The 20,810-nt window shown below is 35.2% G+C and overlaps 1 protein-coding gene across 2 annotated transcripts in view; it reads left to right on the top strand.

Annotated features, from left to right (window-relative positions):
* The window catches only part of LOC129280840 (deoxyribonuclease TATDN1-like), a 28,959-nt gene that overhangs the window by 1,663 nt on the left and 6,486 nt on the right, over positions 1-20,810 (top strand). The window contains exons 2-10 of one of the 2 annotated variants that reach the window (XM_064112565.1): positions 314-358; positions 3,119-3,168; positions 4,604-4,667; positions 7,732-7,881; positions 12,481-12,523; positions 13,430-13,515; positions 14,445-14,485; positions 18,290-18,366; positions 19,270-19,340. In XM_064112565.1, coding sequence (XP_063968635.1) covers positions 319-358; positions 3,119-3,168; positions 4,604-4,667; positions 7,732-7,881; positions 12,481-12,523; positions 13,430-13,515; positions 14,445-14,485; positions 18,290-18,366; positions 19,270-19,340 — 622 coding nt within the window. In that variant the 5' untranslated portion in view covers positions 314-318. Of the gene's footprint in view, positions 1-313; positions 359-3,118; positions 3,289-4,603; positions 4,668-7,731; positions 7,882-12,480; positions 12,524-13,429; positions 13,516-14,444; positions 14,486-18,289; positions 18,367-19,269; positions 19,341-20,810 lie in introns of both variants that reach the window. The other variant, XM_064112566.1, reaches the window with a different exon arrangement.

Here is a 20,810-nt window from a genome sequence, read left to right as displayed (position 1 = left end):
GCTTTTGTCGAAAGTTGTTGGACCTGGACAGCATCAGAATCTCTTGACTCTGGACAACGACATATTTGCAATTGTTAGTCTGGTGCAAATCTTCAGTTGATCTGCTGTCCCAAGTCTACCAACTTTGGACAAAATCCTCTCAGCTCTCCATTGTGATTTTATTGCATTTTCAAAGGAATTGGTGCGTTGGAGAGTTTCCCCGTAGTAAATGCAAAAACTATCCAGGGATGACTGGTCACAAGTTCTTTGTATTGTTTCTATACTTTTTGTTATCAGTACTGAAGCTAATGTGAATGTCATTTTGTCATTCTAGATGGCATGTTCAGAGGATTATACCATGGATCACAGAAACACAAAGGTTAGTATAAGAAAATTTGACCTATTTACTTGACCTACATGTACCAGTGGTCACACATTATGAGTAAGCCGACTTGGTCGAGTGTCCCAGTACAGCGTCATGTATGCACATCAACACAGATGAATAATACACGGTCGCCAGCAAGGCGGTCATTGTCTTGTCTTGAAAGAGATACAAGTTTGGAATTTTGTTATGTTTTAGCATAAATTTGATTTTTTTTTATCCTAAACTTTGTTCTCAAATAACAAAGATTATAGCCATCTACTTTTGATAATTAAATGTCTCAAATCAAACAACATCTGGTGAACATTTGATAGATTGTTGGTAATCTAATCAAATGCATTGAGATAGCTTGTGCGAAATCAGAAAAATCAAAAGAAGCCGATTAACAAAAGTTTGAGAAAAATTGAATAAAAAATAAGAAAGTTGTGAGCAATTGAAGTTTAGATCATTATTGTAATGTACATGTACATGTAGATCTTACCATTGGCAATGCAACAAGGATGTGTGATGTCACATGTGAACAACTTTCCCATTACTTTTGTATAAATTTCACTTAAACTGCCTCTTTTATCACATTTATCAGTAATCATGTATTCTTTCTATAGGAGGGCATGTAATACAGATTTTCAAAGAATAAATTATGGATATTAAAGAGTATGTATCATGAGAAAGCAAAAAGAGACACGTTAGGGGTATTTTACAGTTCATCAAAGGAAAAGTTGTTCACATGTGACATCACACATCTTTGTCGCATTTCCAACGAGAGGATCTATATAACATTAGATTAGTGAGTAACCTCTTTTCACTTCGTCCTGCTACTACTCAAACCATCGCTACTTAAGCCATATTCAGCTCATCTCATCTGGTTTACAGTCCTTTTCAGGACTTCACTCACTTTCAAGAAAAGAATACTTAATTTCTTCATTTCATCCTTTCTTGCCTTTCCATTTCAATTTTTCTGCCTGTATTTCCTTCCCTTCTTCATATTACACATGGTGAACCGTAAACCTTCTCCACATTAGATTAGTGATCGCAATATACATGTACGCTCATAACTTTCTCATTATTTGTCTGATTTTTCTCAAACTTTCTTTGAGCCTTAATACTTGATTTTTCTGTTTCCACACAAGCCCACATGTTACAAAGGTTCATTTCCCTTTAAGTTTTTGAAATGACATAACTTAGAACGTATATTGACCTAGTTCATGAAACTTGGACATAAGGGTAATCAAGTATTACTGAACATCCTTCCTTGGTTTCAGGTCACATGACCAAGGTCAAAGGTCATTTAGGGTCAATGAACTTTGGCCATGTTGGGGGTATTTGTTGAATTTTAAAGCATACATTCTATTCCTTTGTAATAAAATTTTGTCAACAATTTGTATTCATTCTTTCAATATTTGAAATGAAACACATGTATGCATTTTTAGGACCTGCTAATTTTTTACAAAAAACTGGGTTTGAGTCAGTTCGTAAAATCATGCGCACTGTTTTTAGCGGTATAAACCATGGTTTCAGCAAGTTCGTAAAATCATTCATGCAATTTGCATGTTTTTTTATGCACAAATCTCATACGCGCAGCATCTAGGTCGGGTCTTTGACCATTGCGCACCATTCCAGAGACTTCATAGTACACAAAGAATGGTTTGAGCCAGTTCGTAAAATCAAAGTAGGGGGTTGAGCCAGTTTGTAAGAAATTTAGATACAGTATGCTCTTATTCTTTAAATAATAGAAAATTTTTTTTCTGAAATTTGGCAAATCAATAGAGTGAATCACAGGCTATCAGAATATGCAAAAAAAAAAATTTAGGAAAAATTTACTGAAAATCTGGTTTGAGTCGGTAAGTAAAATCACTGACTAAATAAGTGCATAGTCAAAAGGTTTATTACTCTAATAACTGTCGTCTTTTTTTTTGTGGGGGGGGGGTTGCCTAACTCTAGGTGAACCCTAACTATTAAATCCTATTATTATTCACAGTATTTTGAATGACAAACACATTTTACTCCAACCCTTATTCTTTCAAGCAATTAAAGGAGAATGAAACTCTTGGAGCAAGTTAGCTTTTGTGAAAGCAGAAAAATCAAAGAATAAGATCAACAAAAGTTTGAGTAAAATGGGACTAGCAATAAAAGAGTTATGAGCAATTGAATGTCGAGATCACTAATGCTATGGAGATCCTACCATTGGCAATGCGACCAAGATCTATGATGTAACAGATGAACAACTCTCCCCTTTTGGACACTGAAAATATACCCCAAAACATCTCTTTTTGCTCATTCTAATCATATGACAAACGATTCATCAATGATATAATGTTGTGAAACCTCTGTACTTGTCCTCTCATAAAGAGAACACATCACCTTGTGATAGACTCTATAAAAGTGAGAATATAAGTGAAATAAGTACTAAAGTAATGAGGGAGTTGTACGTGTGTGACATCACAGATCTTGGTCGCATTGCCAATTTGAGGATCTACATGGCATTAGTGATCTCAATATTCAAATGCTCATAACTTTCTTATTATTCATTCAATCTTCCTCAAACTTTCAACAATATGTTTCTTTGATTTTTCTCTTTGATATGGATTCAGCTGGTTTCAAGGGTTTCATTCTCCTTTAAGGCAGAAGAATATGTTGGAATGCCTAGCTGGACCTTGTGCCTAGATATCATTCAATAATTTATTCTTGGATTCTTTTCAAATTCATGTTTTTATCATCATATCCTATTAATAAGCATGTGTTGTCTTTTTTTTATAGATGATTTTCAAGATATTCTACAGAGAGCATTCAAAGTGGGGATGAAGAAGGTATTCTACTCTTGAGCCTACATCTAGATGATTCAGCCAGTTTATCATGGCATGTATATTTACTGCAAGCCAGTAGCGGCCGCACAGAAACGCCTACTTTAAAAGGTGTACAGTAGGCTGGTAATTCACTTTGTCTAAAAATGAATAGAATAAAATTCACAACGCTGAAAATTTTATAAACATCTGATAACATAATAAATGCCAAAGTTATTGAATTTCAAAATTTAGCAACATTTTGTTGAAACAGTTACATGCATGCTTTCATGAACATGCTATAGGTTGGCTGATTATGTCATGTCCCGGGCCAAGGGGGAGACACTCACTTATATTGGTACAGGGACGTGCCACTTTGATGACCCCCTTTTTCAGACCTAATTTTCGGTTCCCTAGATACTCCGAAAAAGAAAAGCTCCATTCAGAAGCCGCCCTGCCCCGTTCACAAGACACCAATTCAACGAAACATCTCTGTTCCCCAGTGCAACTACATGCAGCCCTGCATAATTTCCAGCGCGAGCTTCGTAAAGCTAGCTGCAAGCACGACTTCATATTACCTCTATACCACGCTGCTAGCGCCATGCTAGTGCCCACAAGCACAGCGCTATTATAGCGCTAGCAGGCACCATACTTGTTATGTAGTACAGTACAGCGATCTTGTTCTGTAGACCCTGTTTTTCACACTGTCCGGAATATGTTTAGTTCCCAAGACCCCGTATTTTACCCTATAGTCAGTTCCTTAGACCCCCATGTCAGGGCTTTGTGAGGCACACCCCCATCAAAATATAATGTGAGGGCCCACCCCCCCCCACCTCCTGGTCCCTACTTTTCTTTTTCTCATTTCTTACCTACATGAAATCTTGTTATGTATGTCTCCTTTATAACAAAATAAGTTGCAGCAATGATTGTCGTATACATAAATCAGTTCAATCCATTTTTTTTTCATTCTCGGTGAACATATTTTTTATATAATAAATTCAAAGAATAAATGGGAATATGACATCATCGCCTTGCTCATTGCATATTCATGAAGACATGCATTATACCCTTTCATCGGAATAATGCAAAATTTCATAACTTTGCTTTTCCTTGTCTGACTTATACAATTTTCAGTGTGTTTGTCTGCTTTTACTTTATCTATTCAAATCACATTATTTTCAGCCTGGAGTGTCTCTATCAAATCGGGTCGATTAAAAAAAAGTGTCTTGATGTACATATTTATGATTTAAATTAAAATATTGAATCTCATCATGCTGATGTATTTCCAACTGGCTTGTAAACTGGAAAAAGTCATTTGATGGACAAAATCTATCATACCTGTACATATGTACATATGATACATGTAAATGTTTTTTTTCATGTTGGCTTTTTTTTCTCTTGAGTTATACATGTAAGATGAATTTTTAATTTTATCTTTCTGTCTGTCTGTGTCTCTGTCTAGATGATGATAACAGGTGGTTCACTGTCTGATAGTAAGGAAGCATTGGAATTAGCTCAAACCAATGGTATGTCACACTCCCAGGGGGGAGGTTGGAATTGGCTCAAACCAATGGTATGTCACACTCCCAGGGGGGGAGGTTGGAATTGGCTCAAACCAATGGTATGTCACACTCCCAGGGGGGAGGTTGGAATTAGCTCAAACCAATGGTATGTCACACTCCCAGGGGGGGGGGAGGGGCCACTTCCATTGATGAGTGGATACCTTGTGCAACCAAAAAACACGTAAAATAGATCTCTATTTCAAGATAGGGCATGTTACGTAAATAACGTAATAAGGGTGTAAAAAACACTAAAATAATGAAAAAAGGGTATCGCTAGGAAAGCTACATGTTTAGGGTCCAATTTGCGAGAGTATAATTATGATACTTTATAAAGGATGTACATTTTTTTTGCACCAACACTACTTGTACGTGTTAAGGGTCCTGCGGGAGATGGGGTGGTACGTACCCAGCAGCCTTAACTTTATGTTACCCAGTTTGTTTGCTTCTCTAGCTGGTATTGTAACTCAAATGTCCATGCACATACTAGAAAAAAATATTGCTGCTAATGCCAGGGGTGGTATTCTGAGATCCATTTTATCTCAGATAAAATAAAATATTTTATCTCCGTTAAAATCAGTGAGATAAAATACCCTTAAAATCTCTCCGAATTGGTATTCTGAAAACAATTTTATCTTCATTTTATCTCTGTAAGACACACCTACTTTTTAATCAATATCCAATTAGAAACATGCTTTTATAGCTCTCTCGTGTCACTCAACCAATTGAAATCCATTCCGCCAGGAGGTGTGGCAAAGGGGTGAGATTGCGTCAATTTATTGACTTCAAATACGCTTGCACTATACGCTTGCGCGTCTTTACAGAGATTTCTTTTTAACAAAAAGGACAATACTCTCATCTTTTTTCGAAGTCTATATCGCATCTTTTCAAGCATCATTTCAAAGACAATATTAGTCAAGACAAGTCTCATGAAATACTTTCTGATTGTACAGGAATAACGTTAAGGTGTTATTTTCAATAAATACCGGTATATAATTTTTCTTCATTTTCATGTCAACATTTGGGGTTAATTCACCTAGAAATATTGGTGAAATCAACGTCGTGGAGATAAAATAGCCCCTACCCTCTTTTAAGTTTATTTTATTTTTTTCTTCAAAAGTAACTTGGGCGCAAGCACATCATCCGCGTTGCAATACCCAGATATGCGATGGGTATGTCTACGCAGGCACTGTTCTGTAGCGTATCATCTATAGTTACGCAAGATAAAATTTATACCCAAGATAAAATTTTAAATTTTATCTGAGAGATAAAATGTCATCTCAGAATACCAATTTCATTGTAAGAGATAAAATAAAACATTTTAAAGATAAAATGACCTCAGAATACCGCCCCTGGGCTTTAGTATCGCTGTAGATCTAGGGGGTCAGAGTAGGGAGTACTTCTTAAGGGTAACATTTTGTTTCTAATACTTGTTAAGGGTAGGATTTCACATGCCGATACTTGTTAAGGGGTGCATTTTCAGAACATGGAAAATACTTGTTTAGAGTGCTCTTCGAAACCCCATGTTCACGCATGGTATCCATTCGTCAATGGAAGTGCCCCTTCCCCCCCCCCCCCCCCCCCCCGGGTCACACTATTCAGTCAGACCACAGATCCCTATGCTAATGAGCAAAAAGGCAAGATTAATCCACATCATCTCATGGCTAAATCCCCCTCCCTGCAAAATCTTGTAAATCGTGAGATTTTCTGTCTCCAAGAAGCGAACAGGCATGAGTGCGATGGTGCGAGATTTCGCATGAAGTGAAAGAAAGATGCTCTATTCATTGAGGCGTTAGCCGAGTTGAATAAAGCGTCTCTTTCACCGATAGCGAAATCTCGCACCATTGTAGAATATGAATATTCGCTATTTGTGTTGTACAATGCCTCAGAATCTAGCGAAGATATGAAAAAACTAGTTTTTCCCAGCAGTAAAAAGGGAGCAAAAAAATTAATATTGAAAGCGAAAAACAAAATCCCACAAGCGCACATGACCTTGGGCAGCATTGCGCATTTAGCCAGCAGGCTATACGCGTATTGCACCTTCATTTTTACTGAGGGCAATGAATTAATTCGTATTGTGACGTCACCTCCTAAAGCCGTTCGATGGTATATTTTGGATGGTACGTTGTGTGTGCAACGGTACGGGTGTGTAACATTCAGCCTCCCATTTGCTCGCGTACAACAATACTTTATCATGAAGTCAAATTCAATATCATTGCACCATTGGACACCCCCAGAGAAAATGCTTCTATATTGGTCATTTACTTTTACTTTGTATTGACTATTTTGATAAATTATTGAATTTCAGGCCTGAAAATGTGCCTCAAAACTGAAATGTATTCCTTTGTTTTCTTTTGCAAATGGTACAAAAATTTTGTTTCGAGCCTTGATAATATCTTGTATTATACAGCAAACGTTTTTGTCAACCTGATCTTCCCCTTTTGATACTAGATTACAAGTCAACATATTCTTTCATACCTCTTCAGTTCTACGTCTTTTACATTGTAGAATACAAATCTATATTAAGGACTTAGCTAAACGCTTGGATTATGGGCCAACTTTAAGTTTGAATCTTGTTTACGAGAGCTTTTTAGATCGGCTTAGAGTCAAGTACCTGTATCAAACACTGATTTCATGAGTAAGTCTTGAAAATCTAGGTTAGGCGTCACCTTATCATGGTAAATCTAGATCTGGTTTATTGACACAAAACCCAACTCTTAAAAGTCATGAAATCTAAGCTGAAAAATGACCACACAACAAATTCCAACACAGATATACATGTGTGGGACAGTCTACTATTTTTGCTTGGAAAAAGATCTGACTCCCCGCTGGAATGCCGTGCTTATTTTTCAATTTTTCAGCAATTACACAATTTTTTTTACCAAAATCATATGACACCTGTTTTTTCTTTATATACATAAGACTTTGGTGTTCTTTTATTGCATTATGTTTAAACTTATTTTTATATTTTTACCACGATGGGCATTTATGTTTAAATGCCAGTTAAGAATTGTCTTTGGCTTGGTTTCAGATGCCTTATACAGTACAGTTGGATGTCACCCTACCAGGTGTACAGAGTTTGACAAACACCCTGAGAGTCCAGAAGAATATCTTGGAGACCTTCTTAATCTCATACAGAACAACAGAGAGAAGATTGTAGCATTGGGTGAATGTGGATTAGGTAAGATAGCTTTGATCTCATATAGAACAACAGAGAGAAGGATGTAGCATTAAGGTGAATATGGATTAGGTAAGATAGCTTTGATATCATACAGGATAACTGATAGGAGGTTGTAGCATTAGGTGAATGTGGATTAGGTAAGATAGCTTTGATCTCATACAGGATAACTGATAGGAGGTTGTAGCATTAGGTGAATGTGGATTAGGTAAGATAGCTTTGATTTCATACAGGATAACAGAGAGAAGGTTGTAGCATTAGGTGAATGTGGATTAGGTAAGATAGCCTTGATCTCATACAGAACAACAGAGAGAAGGTTGTAGCATTAGGTGAATGTGGATCAGGTAAGATAGCTTTGATTTCATACAGGATAACTGATAGGAGGTTGTAGCATTAGGTGAATGTGGATTAGGTAAGATAGCTTTGATCTCATACAGAACAACAGAGAGAAGGTTGTAGCATTAGGTGAATGTGGATTAGGTAAGATAGCTTTGATATCATACAGGATAACTGATAGGAGGTTGTAGCATTAGGTGAATGTGGATTAGGTAAGATACATGTAGCCTTGATCTCATACAGAACAACAGAGAGAAGGTTGTAGCATTAGGTGAATGTGGATTATAGGTAAGATAGCTTTGATCTCATACAGAACAACAGAGAGAAGGTTGTAGCATTAGGTGAATGTGGATCAGGTAAGATAGCTTTGATCTCATACAGGATAACTGATAGGAGGTTGTAGCATTAGGTGAATGTGGATCAGGTAAGATAGCTTTGATCTCATACAGGATAACTGATAGGAGGTTGTAGCATTAGGTGAATGTGGATTAGGTAAGATAGCTTTGATCTCATACAGAACAACAGAGAGAAGGTTGTAGCATTAGGTGAATGTGGATCAGGTAAGATAGCTTTGATCTCATACAGGATAACTGATAGGAGGTTGTAGCATTAGGTGAATGTGGATCAGGTAAGATAGCTTTGATCTCATACAGGATAACTGATAGGAGGTTGTAGCATTAGGTGAATGTGGATTAGGTAAGATAGCCTTGATCTCATACAGAACAACAGAGAGAAGGTTGTAGCATTAGGTGAATGTGGATTAGGTAAGATAGCTTTGATCTCATACAGAACAACAGAGAGAAGGTTGTAGCATTAGGTGAATGTGGGTTAGGTATTATATGTTTAAGCTCATACAGGAAAATAGATAGAAAGTTGTAGCATAAGGTGAATGTGGATGAGGTAAGATAGCTTTGATCTCATACAGGATAACTGATAGGAGGTTGGAGCATTAGGTGAATGTGGATTAGGTAAGATAGCTTTGATCTCATACAGAACAACAGATAGAAGGTTGTAGCATTAGGTGAATGTGGATTAGGTATTATATGTTTAAGCTCATACAGGAAAATAGATAGAAGGTTGTAGCATAAGGTGAATGTGGATGAGGTAAGATAGCTTTGATCTCATACAGAACAACAGAGAGAAGGTTGTACATTGTAGCATTAGGTGAATGTGGATTAGGTAAGATAGCTTTGACCTCATACAGGATAAAAGATAAAAGGTTGTAGTATTAGGTGAATGTGGATTAGGTAAGATAGCTTTGATCTCATACAGAACAACAGAGAGAAGGTTGTAGCATTAGGTGAATGTCGATTAGGTAAGATAGCTTTTATCTCATACAGAACAACTGAGAGAAGGTTGTAGCATTAGGTGAATGTGGATTAGGTATTATATATTTAAGCTCATACAGGAAAATAGATAGAAGGTTGTAGCATAAGGTGAATGTGGATGAGGTAAGATAGCTTTGATCTCATACAGAACAACAGAGAGAAGGTTGTACATTGTAGCATTAGGTGAATGTGGATTAGGTAAGATAGCTTTGACCTCATACAGAACAACAGAGAGAAGGTTGTAGCATTAGGTGAATGTGGATTAGGTAAGATAGCTTTGATCTCATACAGAACAACAGAGAGAAGGTTGTAGCATTAGGTGAATGTCGATTACATGTAGGTAAGATAGCTTTGATCTCATACAGGATAAAAGATAGAAGGTTGTAGTATTAGGTAAATGTTGATTAGGTAAAAGATGTCACAGAATTTGGGCAAAACAGACTTTCATAAAATTTCATGGAAAAAGCCAATTTTTGTCTCACCTGCATAGCAGAGCGAGACTATAGGTGCCGCTTTTCCTACGGAGGTGGCGGCGTCCTTAACACCAAATCTTAACCAAAGGTTAAGTTTTTGAAATGTCATCATACCTTAGATTGTGTATAGGCCTAGTTCATGAAACTTGGACATAATGGTTATCAAGTGTTACTGAACATCCTGCCAGAGTTTGATGTCACATGACCAAGGTCAAAGGTCATTTAGGGTCAATGAACTTAGACCATGTTGGGGGAATCAACATCAAAACCTTCACCGCAGGTTCTAGATGTATTGAGCAATAAAAAATTTCAATTTTAATCTTTACACCATTCTACGAAGATATTTACTTCATATCTGTAATTGGCCTCAACATTACTTATAAGACCTAATATTGCTGTTTCGTCAGCATATTTAACAATCTTAACGTCATCTTTTGTCGCTTTACAGTCATTCATATAAAACAGAGGTGCTGATAGTACATGTATACACCCCTGTGGCAATCCGGTGTTGACTGTGATACAATCTGATGTTACATCTCCTATCTTTACATGTTGGGTACGATTTAACAGAAAATTCATAGAATTGCCTGATAGTTTATGGATCTAGTTCATGCACCTTGGACATAAGAGCAATCAAGTATCACTGAACATTCTGTATGAGTTCCAGGTCACATGGCTAAGGTCAAAGGTCATATTCAGGGCCAACGAACTTATTAATGTTAGAGATATTTTTTCAATTGCCATCACATTAAAATCATTTGGATCTAGTTCATGAAACTTGGAAATAACAGTAATCATCTATCACTTGACATCCTGTAGGAGTATCAGGTCACATGGCCAAGGTCAAAGGTAATTTAGGGTCAATTAACTTGCCATGTTAGGGGTATTCATTGAATTGCCATCATCACTTTGAATGTTTATGGATCTGGTCATGCAACTTGGACATAAGACAAATCAAGTATCACTGAACATTCTGTGTGAGTTTCAGGTCACATGGCCAAGGTCAAAGGTCATATAGGGTCAATGAACTTTGGCCATGTTAGGGGTATTCGTTGAAGTGCCAGGATAACTTTGAAAGTTTATGGATCTAGTTCATGCAACTTGGACATAAGAGCAATCAAGTTTCACTTGACATCCTGTATGTTTTAATTTTGTGATGTCACAGACGAGCAGCTCCTCCGAAAAAATTGTGATATAAATTACAAGAAAATACCATTTTCTAAAAAGAAAAATTGAGAGTGGCAGTGCAATCGATATATCATGAGATACATCATTGAATTCCCACTTTAAAAACATATTCTTAATCATCTTGTTCATGAGATACATCATTAAATTCCCCTTTGAAAGCATATTTTATTTATTCATGTTCATGAGACACGTAATTTCATCCCCTTTAAAAACATAATATTTTTATTCATCATGTTCATGAGACACATAATTTAATCCTCTTTAAAAACATAATATTTTTATTCATCATGTTCATGAGACACATAATTTCATCCCCTTTAAAAACATAATATATTTATTCATCATGTTCATGAGACACATAATTTCATCCCCTTTAAAAACATAATATTTTTATTCATCATGTTCATGAGACACATAATTTCATCCCCTTTAAAAACATAATATTTTTATTCATCATGTTCATGAGACACATAATTTCATCCCCTTTAAAAACATAATATTTTTATTCATCATGTTCATGAGACACATAATTTCATCCCCTTTAAAAACATAATATTTTTATTCATCATGTTCATGAGACACATAATTTCATCCCCTTTAAAAACATAATATTTTTATTCATCATGTTCATGAGACACATAATTTCATCCCCTTTAAAAACATAATATTTTTATTCATCATGTTCATGAGACACATAATTTCATCCCCTTTAAAAACATAATATTTTTATTCATCATGTATCATTGAAATTTGAATTTATATTTCATGAGATGAGGAGCTGCTCAGTATGACATCAAAAATCAAAGAATAAAATAAAATATTTTTTTAAAGAATTATTATCCTATTTTTATTAAACCTTCATCAATATTTTCTCTATTTTTTTATTATTTTTTTTTACCAAAACCAACTCATCATCAAGGTGATCTATCCCTTTACATGTGACTACATTATTATTAGGTCAGTTGTTTTGGCTTGCATATTGTAATGGACATGTCAAATAATAACAGAATTTAAAGTTTAGAAATCAGAGAGCTTGGGACTCTATCAAATGTAAAGAAAGGCATGATGATACATGTATAATATGATTCAATTTGCTATTGCCAAACTTACCAGAAGTTTAACCATTACAAAGGAACTTTTCATGAAAATATAAAGCCATTTGAATTTGGTGATGTGCTGTTCTCCCTCCCCCCCCCCCCCATCTCTCTCCCTGCTTTCCTTTCTTTCTATGTTCTTGTGGTATTTTTAATTCTACCATTTTTTTTTTTTTTTTTCAGATTATGATAGGCTTCACTTTTGTCCGAAGGATACACAACTAAAGTAAGCTATGATTTTGATATTCATCAAATATTTTTTTTATTATAATATCTGATAATATTCTTTTGTTGTTAAAGGACAAGTCCACCCCAACAAAAAAAGTGGTTTGAATAAAAAGAGAAAAACCCAACAAGCATAACACTGAAAATTTCATCAAAATCGGATGTAAAATAAGAAAGTTATGACATTTTAAAGTTCGCTTAATTTCACAAAACAGTTATATGCACATCCTGGCTGGTATGCAAATGAGGAGAATATGACGTCATCCACTCACTATTTCTTTTGTATTTTATTACATGAAATATGAAATATTCTAATTCTCTCCTCATTGTCAAGTGATACAACGATTAATTCCTCCCTGAACATGTGGCAATAGCATTGTTTAATACTATATGTTTCAGTCAAGTAAATCTATAAAAAATTAAATGTTGTATAATTCAAACAATTAAAAACAAAAGAAATAGTGAGTGATGGACATCATCGACTGACTCACCTAGTTGTGCATATCACTGTTTTGTGAAAAATAAGCAAAACTTTAAAATGTCATAACTTTCTTATTTTACATCCGATTTTGATGAAATTTTCAGCACTATGCTAGTTTGATTTTTCTTTATTTATTAAAGTCAGCATTTTCCTGGGGTGGACTTGACCTTTAAAGAAGTATTATTTAATGTACATATAATTGATATTGGTATATCAATAACTAAATATTTTTCTTGATGTTTATTTTGTTTATCTTAGCATTCTTTGTTAGGTGTCAGGATTGCATGTGTTTTGCTGCATTTCTTAGATTCAAACAAAGCTTACACTTGATTTAGGTGTATGATCTTATATACTTATATACTGTCATAATGTTCAGAGATCGTGAATTAATGGGCCAGAAATATGTGATATGTTTTTTATTTGTAGATATTTTGAGAAACAGATGATACTTGCTGAGGAAACCAATCTTCCTTTATTCCTTCACTGTAGAGCATCACATCAAGATTTTATAGGTGAGTAATATTAACCTCTTCATTATTGTTATTGCTATAGGATACAAATGGTGAGTGAAAATGGACACACTGTCTACTCAGAGTAGACAATGTATGATGAGACCAAATTAAAATTTACCTATGATTCAGGGTTTATCCAGGGCCCCGTCTTACAAAGAGTTGCCGATCCGATCAATCGCAACTATGGACGGCCAGCAACGTCAACATGTATTATGCATGTTTGTTCAAAATGTTTTCTACCTATGATTTATATTTATGCATCAATGGTTTTCTTAAAAATTTACTGTGCTTCTCTTTGTTTACAAAAGACATTGTGCGAATTTCCTGTAGAAAAATTTATGACACTGATGGATTTCCATAGAGTTATGATTGATTGGATCAATTGTAACTCTTTGTAAGACAGCCCCCATGTTTCAGTAAGGCCAGACTTCTTTTTTTTTAGGGGGAGGGGATTCTAGTAAATGAAAAGTCATCAAAAAGAGTATCCAGGTAGGTGTTTCATAAAGCTGTTTGTAAAGTTACGAACAGCTTTACGCACGACTGGAACATGTTCTTAGGTCATAACTCAATTACATAGGGATATCACATAGCACAAGAAAGGATCACCAGTCGTGCGTAACGTCATTCGTATCTTACAAGCACCTTTATGAAATACCCACCAGTCAATATAAGCAAAATCATACTAGAACCGACCCTGCATTCAAGCATTATTGACATAATTTTATAAAAGTTAAAATATAATGAAGATGACCCATCAATCACATGATGTCATGATATTCCTATCCAGCAAATACATTGATATTATATGAGTGGAAATCATGTGTAATCAAAGTCTTTACCATTACATAGAAATTTGATTTGTCTTGTACTACTCTAAAGACTCTGAAGTGAGATTTAATGTGGTGAAACTCTCATTTTTTTTATTTCAGATATTGTAAAAAGGAATAAAGATAAAATCAAAGGAGGTGTGGTGAGTAGCAACTTTCAAAGATAGTATACTCTCAACCTCATGACCTCAAAGATATTATACTCTCAACCTCATGACTTCAAAGATAGTATACTCTCAACCTTATAACCTCAAAGATAGTAAACTCTCAACCTCATGACCTCAAAGATAGTATACTCTCAATCTCATGACTTCAAAGATAGTATACTCTCAACCTCATGACTTCAAAGATAGTATACTCTCAACCTCATGACTTCAAAGATAGTATACTCTCAACCTCATGACTTCAAAGATAGTATACTCACAACCTCATGACTTTAAAGATAGTATACTCTCAACCTCAAGACTTCAAAGATAGTATACTCTCAACCTCATGACTTCAAAGATAGTATACTCTCAACCTTATAACCTCAAAGATAGTAAACTTTCAACCTCATGACCTCAAAGATAGTATACTCTCAACCTCATGACTTCAAAGATAGTATACTCTCAACCTCATGACTTCAAAGATAGTATACTCTCAACCTCATGACTTCAAAGATAGTATACTCTCAACCTCATGACTTCAAAGATAGTATACTCACAACCTCATGACTTTAAAGATAGTATACTCTCAACCTCATGACTTCAAAGATAGTATACTCTCAACCTTATAACTTCAAAGATAGTATACTCTCAATCTCATGACTTCAAAGATAGTATACTCTCAACCTCTTGACTTCAAAGATAGTATACTCTCAATCTCATGACTTCAAAGATAGTATACTCTCAACCTCATGACTTCAAAGATAGTATACTTTCAACCTCATGACTTCAAAGATAGTATACTCTCAATCTCATGACTTCAAAGATAGTATACTCTCTACCTCATGACTTCAAAGATAGTATACTCTCAACCTCATGACTTCAAAGATAGTATACTCTCAACCTCATGACTTCATAGATAGTATACTCTCTACCTCATGACTTCAAAGATAGTATACTCTCAACCTCATGACTTCAAAGATAGTATGCTTTCAACCTCATAACCTCAAAGATAGTATACTCTCAACCTCATGACCTCAAAGATAGTATACTCTCAACCTCATGACTTCAAAGATAGTATACTCTCAACCTCATGACTTCAAAGATAGTATACTCTCAACCTCATGACTTCAAAGATAGTATACTCTCAATCTCATGACTTCAAAGATAGTATACTCTCAACCTCTTGACTTCAAAGATAGTATACTCTCAATCTCATGACTTCAAAGATAGTATACTCTCAACCTCATGACTTCAAAGATAGTATACTCTCAACCTCATGACTTCAAAGATAGTATACTCTCAATCTCAATACTTCAAAGATAGTATACTCTCAACCTCATGACTTCAAAGATAGTATACTCTCAACCTTATAACCTCAAAGATAGTAAACTTTCAACCTCATGACCTCAAAGATAGTATACTCTCAACCTCATGACTTCAAAGATAGTATACTCTCTACCTCATGACTTCAAAGATAGTATACTCCCAACCTCATGACTTCAAAGATAGTATACTCTCAACCTCATGACTTCAAAGATAGTATACTCTCAACCTCATGACTTCAAAGATAGTATACTCTCAATCTCATGACTTCAAAGATAGTATACTCTCAACCTCATGACTTCAAAGATAGTATACTTTCAACCTCATGACTTCAAAGATAGTATACTCTCAATCTCATGACTTCAAAGATAGTATACTCTCTACCTCATGACTTCAAAGATAGTATACTCTCAACCTCATGACTTTAAAGATAGTATACTCTCAACCTCAAGACTTCAAAGATAGTATACTCTCAACCTCATGACTTCAAAGATAGTATACTCTCAACCTTATAACCTCAAAGATAGTAAACTTTCAACCTCATGACCTCAAAGATAGTATACTCTCAACCTCATGACTTCAAAGATATTATACTCTCAACCTCATGACTTCAAAGATAGTATACTCTCAACCTTATAACCTCAAAGATAGTATACTCACAACCTCATGACTTTAAAGATAGTATACTCTCAACCTCAATACTTCAAAGATAGTACACTCTCAACCTCATGACTTCAAAGATAGTATACTCTCAACCTTATAACCTCAAAGATAGTAAACTTTCAACCTCATGACCTCAAAGATAGTATACTCTCAACCTCATGACTTCAAAGATAGTATACTCTCTACCTCATGACTTCAAAGATAGTATACTCCCAACCTCATGACTTCAAAGATAGTATACTCTCAACCTCATGACTTCAAAGATAGTATACTCTCAACCTCATGACTTCAAAGATAGTATACTCTCAACCTCATGACTTCAAAGATAGTATACTTTCAACCTCATGACTTCAAAGATAGTATTCTTTCAACCTCATGACTTTAAAGATAGTATACTCTCAACCTCATGACTTCAAAGATAGTATACTCTCAACCTCATGACTTCAAAGATAGTATACTCTCAACCTTATAACTTCAAAGATAGTATACTCTCAATCTCATGACTTCAAAGATAGTATACTCTCAACCTCTTGACTTCAAAGATAGTATACTCTCAATCTCATGACTTCAAAGATAGTATACTCTCAACCTCATGACTTCAAAGATAGTATACTTTCAACCTCATGACTTCAAAGATAGTATACTCTCAATCTCATGACTTCAAAGATAGTATACTCTCTACCTCATGACTTCAAAGATAGTATACTCTCAACCTCATGACTTCAAAGATAGTATACTCTCAACCTCATGACTTCATAGATAGTATACTCTCTACCTCATGACTTCAAAGATAGTATACTCTCAACCTCATGACTTCAAAGATAGTATGCTTTCAACCTCATAACCTCAAAGATAGTATACTCTCAACCTCATGACCTCAAAGATAGTATACTCTCAACCTCATGACTTCAAAGATAGTATACTCTCAATCTCAAAACATTGACATAGGTTAGCCCCTTGATGACACTCAAATTACTAGTTCTTAGGAGATACAATAACACTTGTTTAATAAAAATTACAAACTAGAGTGTATAATTGATCGAACTCTGATAAAAATCAGCTCCCCCTTTTTTTTGCTCGCATGTTTTTATTATTAATCATTCTTTGAAATAAGAACAAATACATCCAATATCAGGATATAATTTTTTCCCTTTTTTTTTTGGTTCACTTCACCAAATAAATGAAATGAAGGCTTCTGACAAAATATCAACATCAGCAAGTTGCCCACTCTGAAATGGTCAAATATTATGTGCTTACAAAAGATAATGATCACTGTATTTCACTTTGGATTTTGGATTTGAATGATGTATATTGTCTAAATTTTTATTACCATATTACAAAAAGATTGGAATAAGTGTTTTTGTCTTGTCTTGTCTTTTCGTTAATGCCCACAATCATATTGATTATTATGGCATATGAACGTCAAGATTGACTTGACCTGAATTTTGCCGGGACCGGCAGGTGCAATACACCGGGTGAACACCCTATTCTTTGACGAATAGTGTATTGGTTTTAACGTGCATAGGTTGTACCTCTCCTATACACGGGACCAACATTTGCGTCCTTTCCGATGGACGGAGTGTTTTCCAACTGCATTCACACCTGCACTGAATACAGTGGTGAGGCACGCTAACACACAACGCTATAGCATCAGATTTTTTGTTAGACGCGTTTCGGCATGAGCGGGACTCGAACCCCTCGCGTTGAGATCTACGATCTTATCCGAAACATGCGCTCTAACCGACTGAGCTACGCTGCCTCCCTTTTTATCAAGTATTCTGGAAGGAATGAGTAAATTTTTGTTTTATTCTTTAGGTGCATTCATTTACTGGATCTAAAGCAGAAGTTTCAGAATTATTAGACTTGGATTTTTTCATTGGCATCAATGGATGGTAAGTTGTTCTTCCCTAATTGAAAAGTGAAAACAAATAAAATGGGAGGTTGCTACATAAATGGGTCAGTACAAACATGGTGTTTGTATGCTTGATCCTGAAATGTCAATGAATCCCTTCCATGGAGACGTACAATATCATTGATTATTACCTATACCATGTGTTTTTCCATGGCAATCGTTTCCACATTTTGCGTTCTATGCTTTAACAACGGTCAATATCATACCATATTTTTTCTCATTTTGGGGTTTTCCCATTGATTTGTGTGTAAATTAGGCAGTGGGCAATGTTTGCAGAAACCTGTTGGAACTAGTCTGCGAGGTGTATAATGTGTGGTATGGCTCTTTCCATGCATGCAGGGTATGATGCATGACACAAGATTGTCCCACAAAAAAGGAACCCAGGATTCCCAGTTATATTTTTAATATGGCGAATTGATTTACGGTCTTTTATTTATATAATAATGAAATTCAGGTTTAGCCAGGACTTCTTCAGCAGGATTCATGAATTACCTGAAATCAGAAGTAGTGACAAGCAACAGGCATTTAAAGTGTTCCAAAAAATAACATGAATTACACATTATGCAGTTGTAGGTAAACTGGTAATAATATTAATAATAATAATAATAATGACTGACTCCTCTTTCTTGTAACATCAATTGTATTGCCCCTAGAATAACCATATTGCCCTCATCTAAAGACTTGGGCCAATATGATTCTATTGCAGGCACAATATATGATATATATTGACTCTTTTTTTATGTCTTGTTTTCTCTTGAGATAAGATTATTTGCATACGATAGAGAGGTTATTATTACATTATTAAAGATATCGTGCATTTGTCCATTCAAAATCAAATACATTGTTTTTATTCTCAACTTCTACAAATTCTTCTAATATACAGTTCACTGAAGACAGCAGAGAACATAGAAGCAATGTGCACAATACCAAAGGACAGGCTGATGATTGAAACAGGTAGGAACACTGGTCAATATTAACAGTCAAAGACTAGTCATGTAATGATGATGATGCACGGCATTTGTATAGCGCCATATATCTGTCAAAGACATTCAAAGGCGCAATTTTGGAGGAACCAGCCAATCTGGGTCGCCAAGAAGGGCACGCACACAGAACTGTGACCCGCTGGTCTCTCCTCCCGATATAACTGGTTGGGGGAATGCAGGTGGACCACTACACCGGGGTTTACCTCTACTCTTATTCGAATAGTGCAGTAGGTTCTTAACGTGCAAAGGTGGTGACTCTCCTCTACACGGGACCTCCATTTAACGTCCTATCCGCGGGACGGAGTATTTTCCACTGAAACATAGCCTGCATCTATGAAACAGGGGAGAGACGATTACACACAACGCACTGGCTTCAGTCATCCGCCCGGGGTGGACTCGAACCCACGATCTTTGGTTCGACGGGCAGACACTTTACCGACAGAGCCAACTTCGCTATGTGATGAATGTGATGAATTTAAGCCAATTGTTTGATTGGGATCTATATCATCATTGCTTTAGAATTAATTACAGATTACTTAAATAATCAAAAACAGTTTGTAAATATTGATAATTTTAATTCTTCTTTAGACATATTACTTGGTGTTCCTCAAGAATCAGTACAAGGACCCTTATTGTTTCTTTTATATGTAAATGACTTGCCAAACGTTAGCAATATTTTATCTTTTATCCTATTTGCTGACGATACAAGCCTTTTTCTTGCCAGTAATGACCCTTCAAACGTAGGATTTTTAATCAACTCTGAACTAAGTAAAGTGCATTCCTGGTTTCTTGCCAATTAATTAGTGATAAATCTTGAAAAAACTAACTATATAATTTTTAAAACAAAAAACAGGAAAATTAACGAAGACTTGATTAAATTGCATATCAATAACAAAGAAATAAATAAGGTAACCTCATTAAAATTTCTTGGTGTTAAGATTGATAATAACCTTACGTGGAAAGATCATATTAATGAAATATCATATAAAATGTCATGTGCTGTTCGTGTTATGAGTAGACTAAAGTTCACATTGCCACCTTTTATTCTCACTAATTTATATAATACAATGATCTTGCCTTAAATAACCTATTGCAATATAATATGGCGAAGCACCGCATCTTATTTATTACAAAAATTATTTTTAATACAAAAACGTGCAATAAGAATAATCACCAATTCAACATTCCTTGCCCATACAGACCCATTGTTACAGAAGCTTACAATTTTGAATGTATATGATTTACATCGCTATTTTGTTGCTTGTTTTATGTATTCTTATTCTAAAAGGACTTTACCTGATATTTTTAATGATTTTTTCACCCTTAATAGTAGTATAAATATGTATTCAACAAGAAATATCAATGACTTTTATCTGCCAAAATATACATATAATTTTGCTAGAACTGTTATTGGATACGAAGGACCTGTCTGGAATTATTT

The sequence above is a fragment of the Lytechinus pictus genome, chromosome 17 (assembly GCF_037042905.1).
Source record: "Lytechinus pictus isolate F3 Inbred chromosome 17, Lp3.0, whole genome shotgun sequence".
NCBI lineage: Eukaryota > Metazoa > Echinodermata > Echinoidea > Temnopleuroida > Toxopneustidae > Lytechinus > Lytechinus pictus.
The sequence above is the reverse complement of the archived record's forward strand: the minus strand, read 5'-3'. Positions and strand labels throughout refer to the sequence as shown.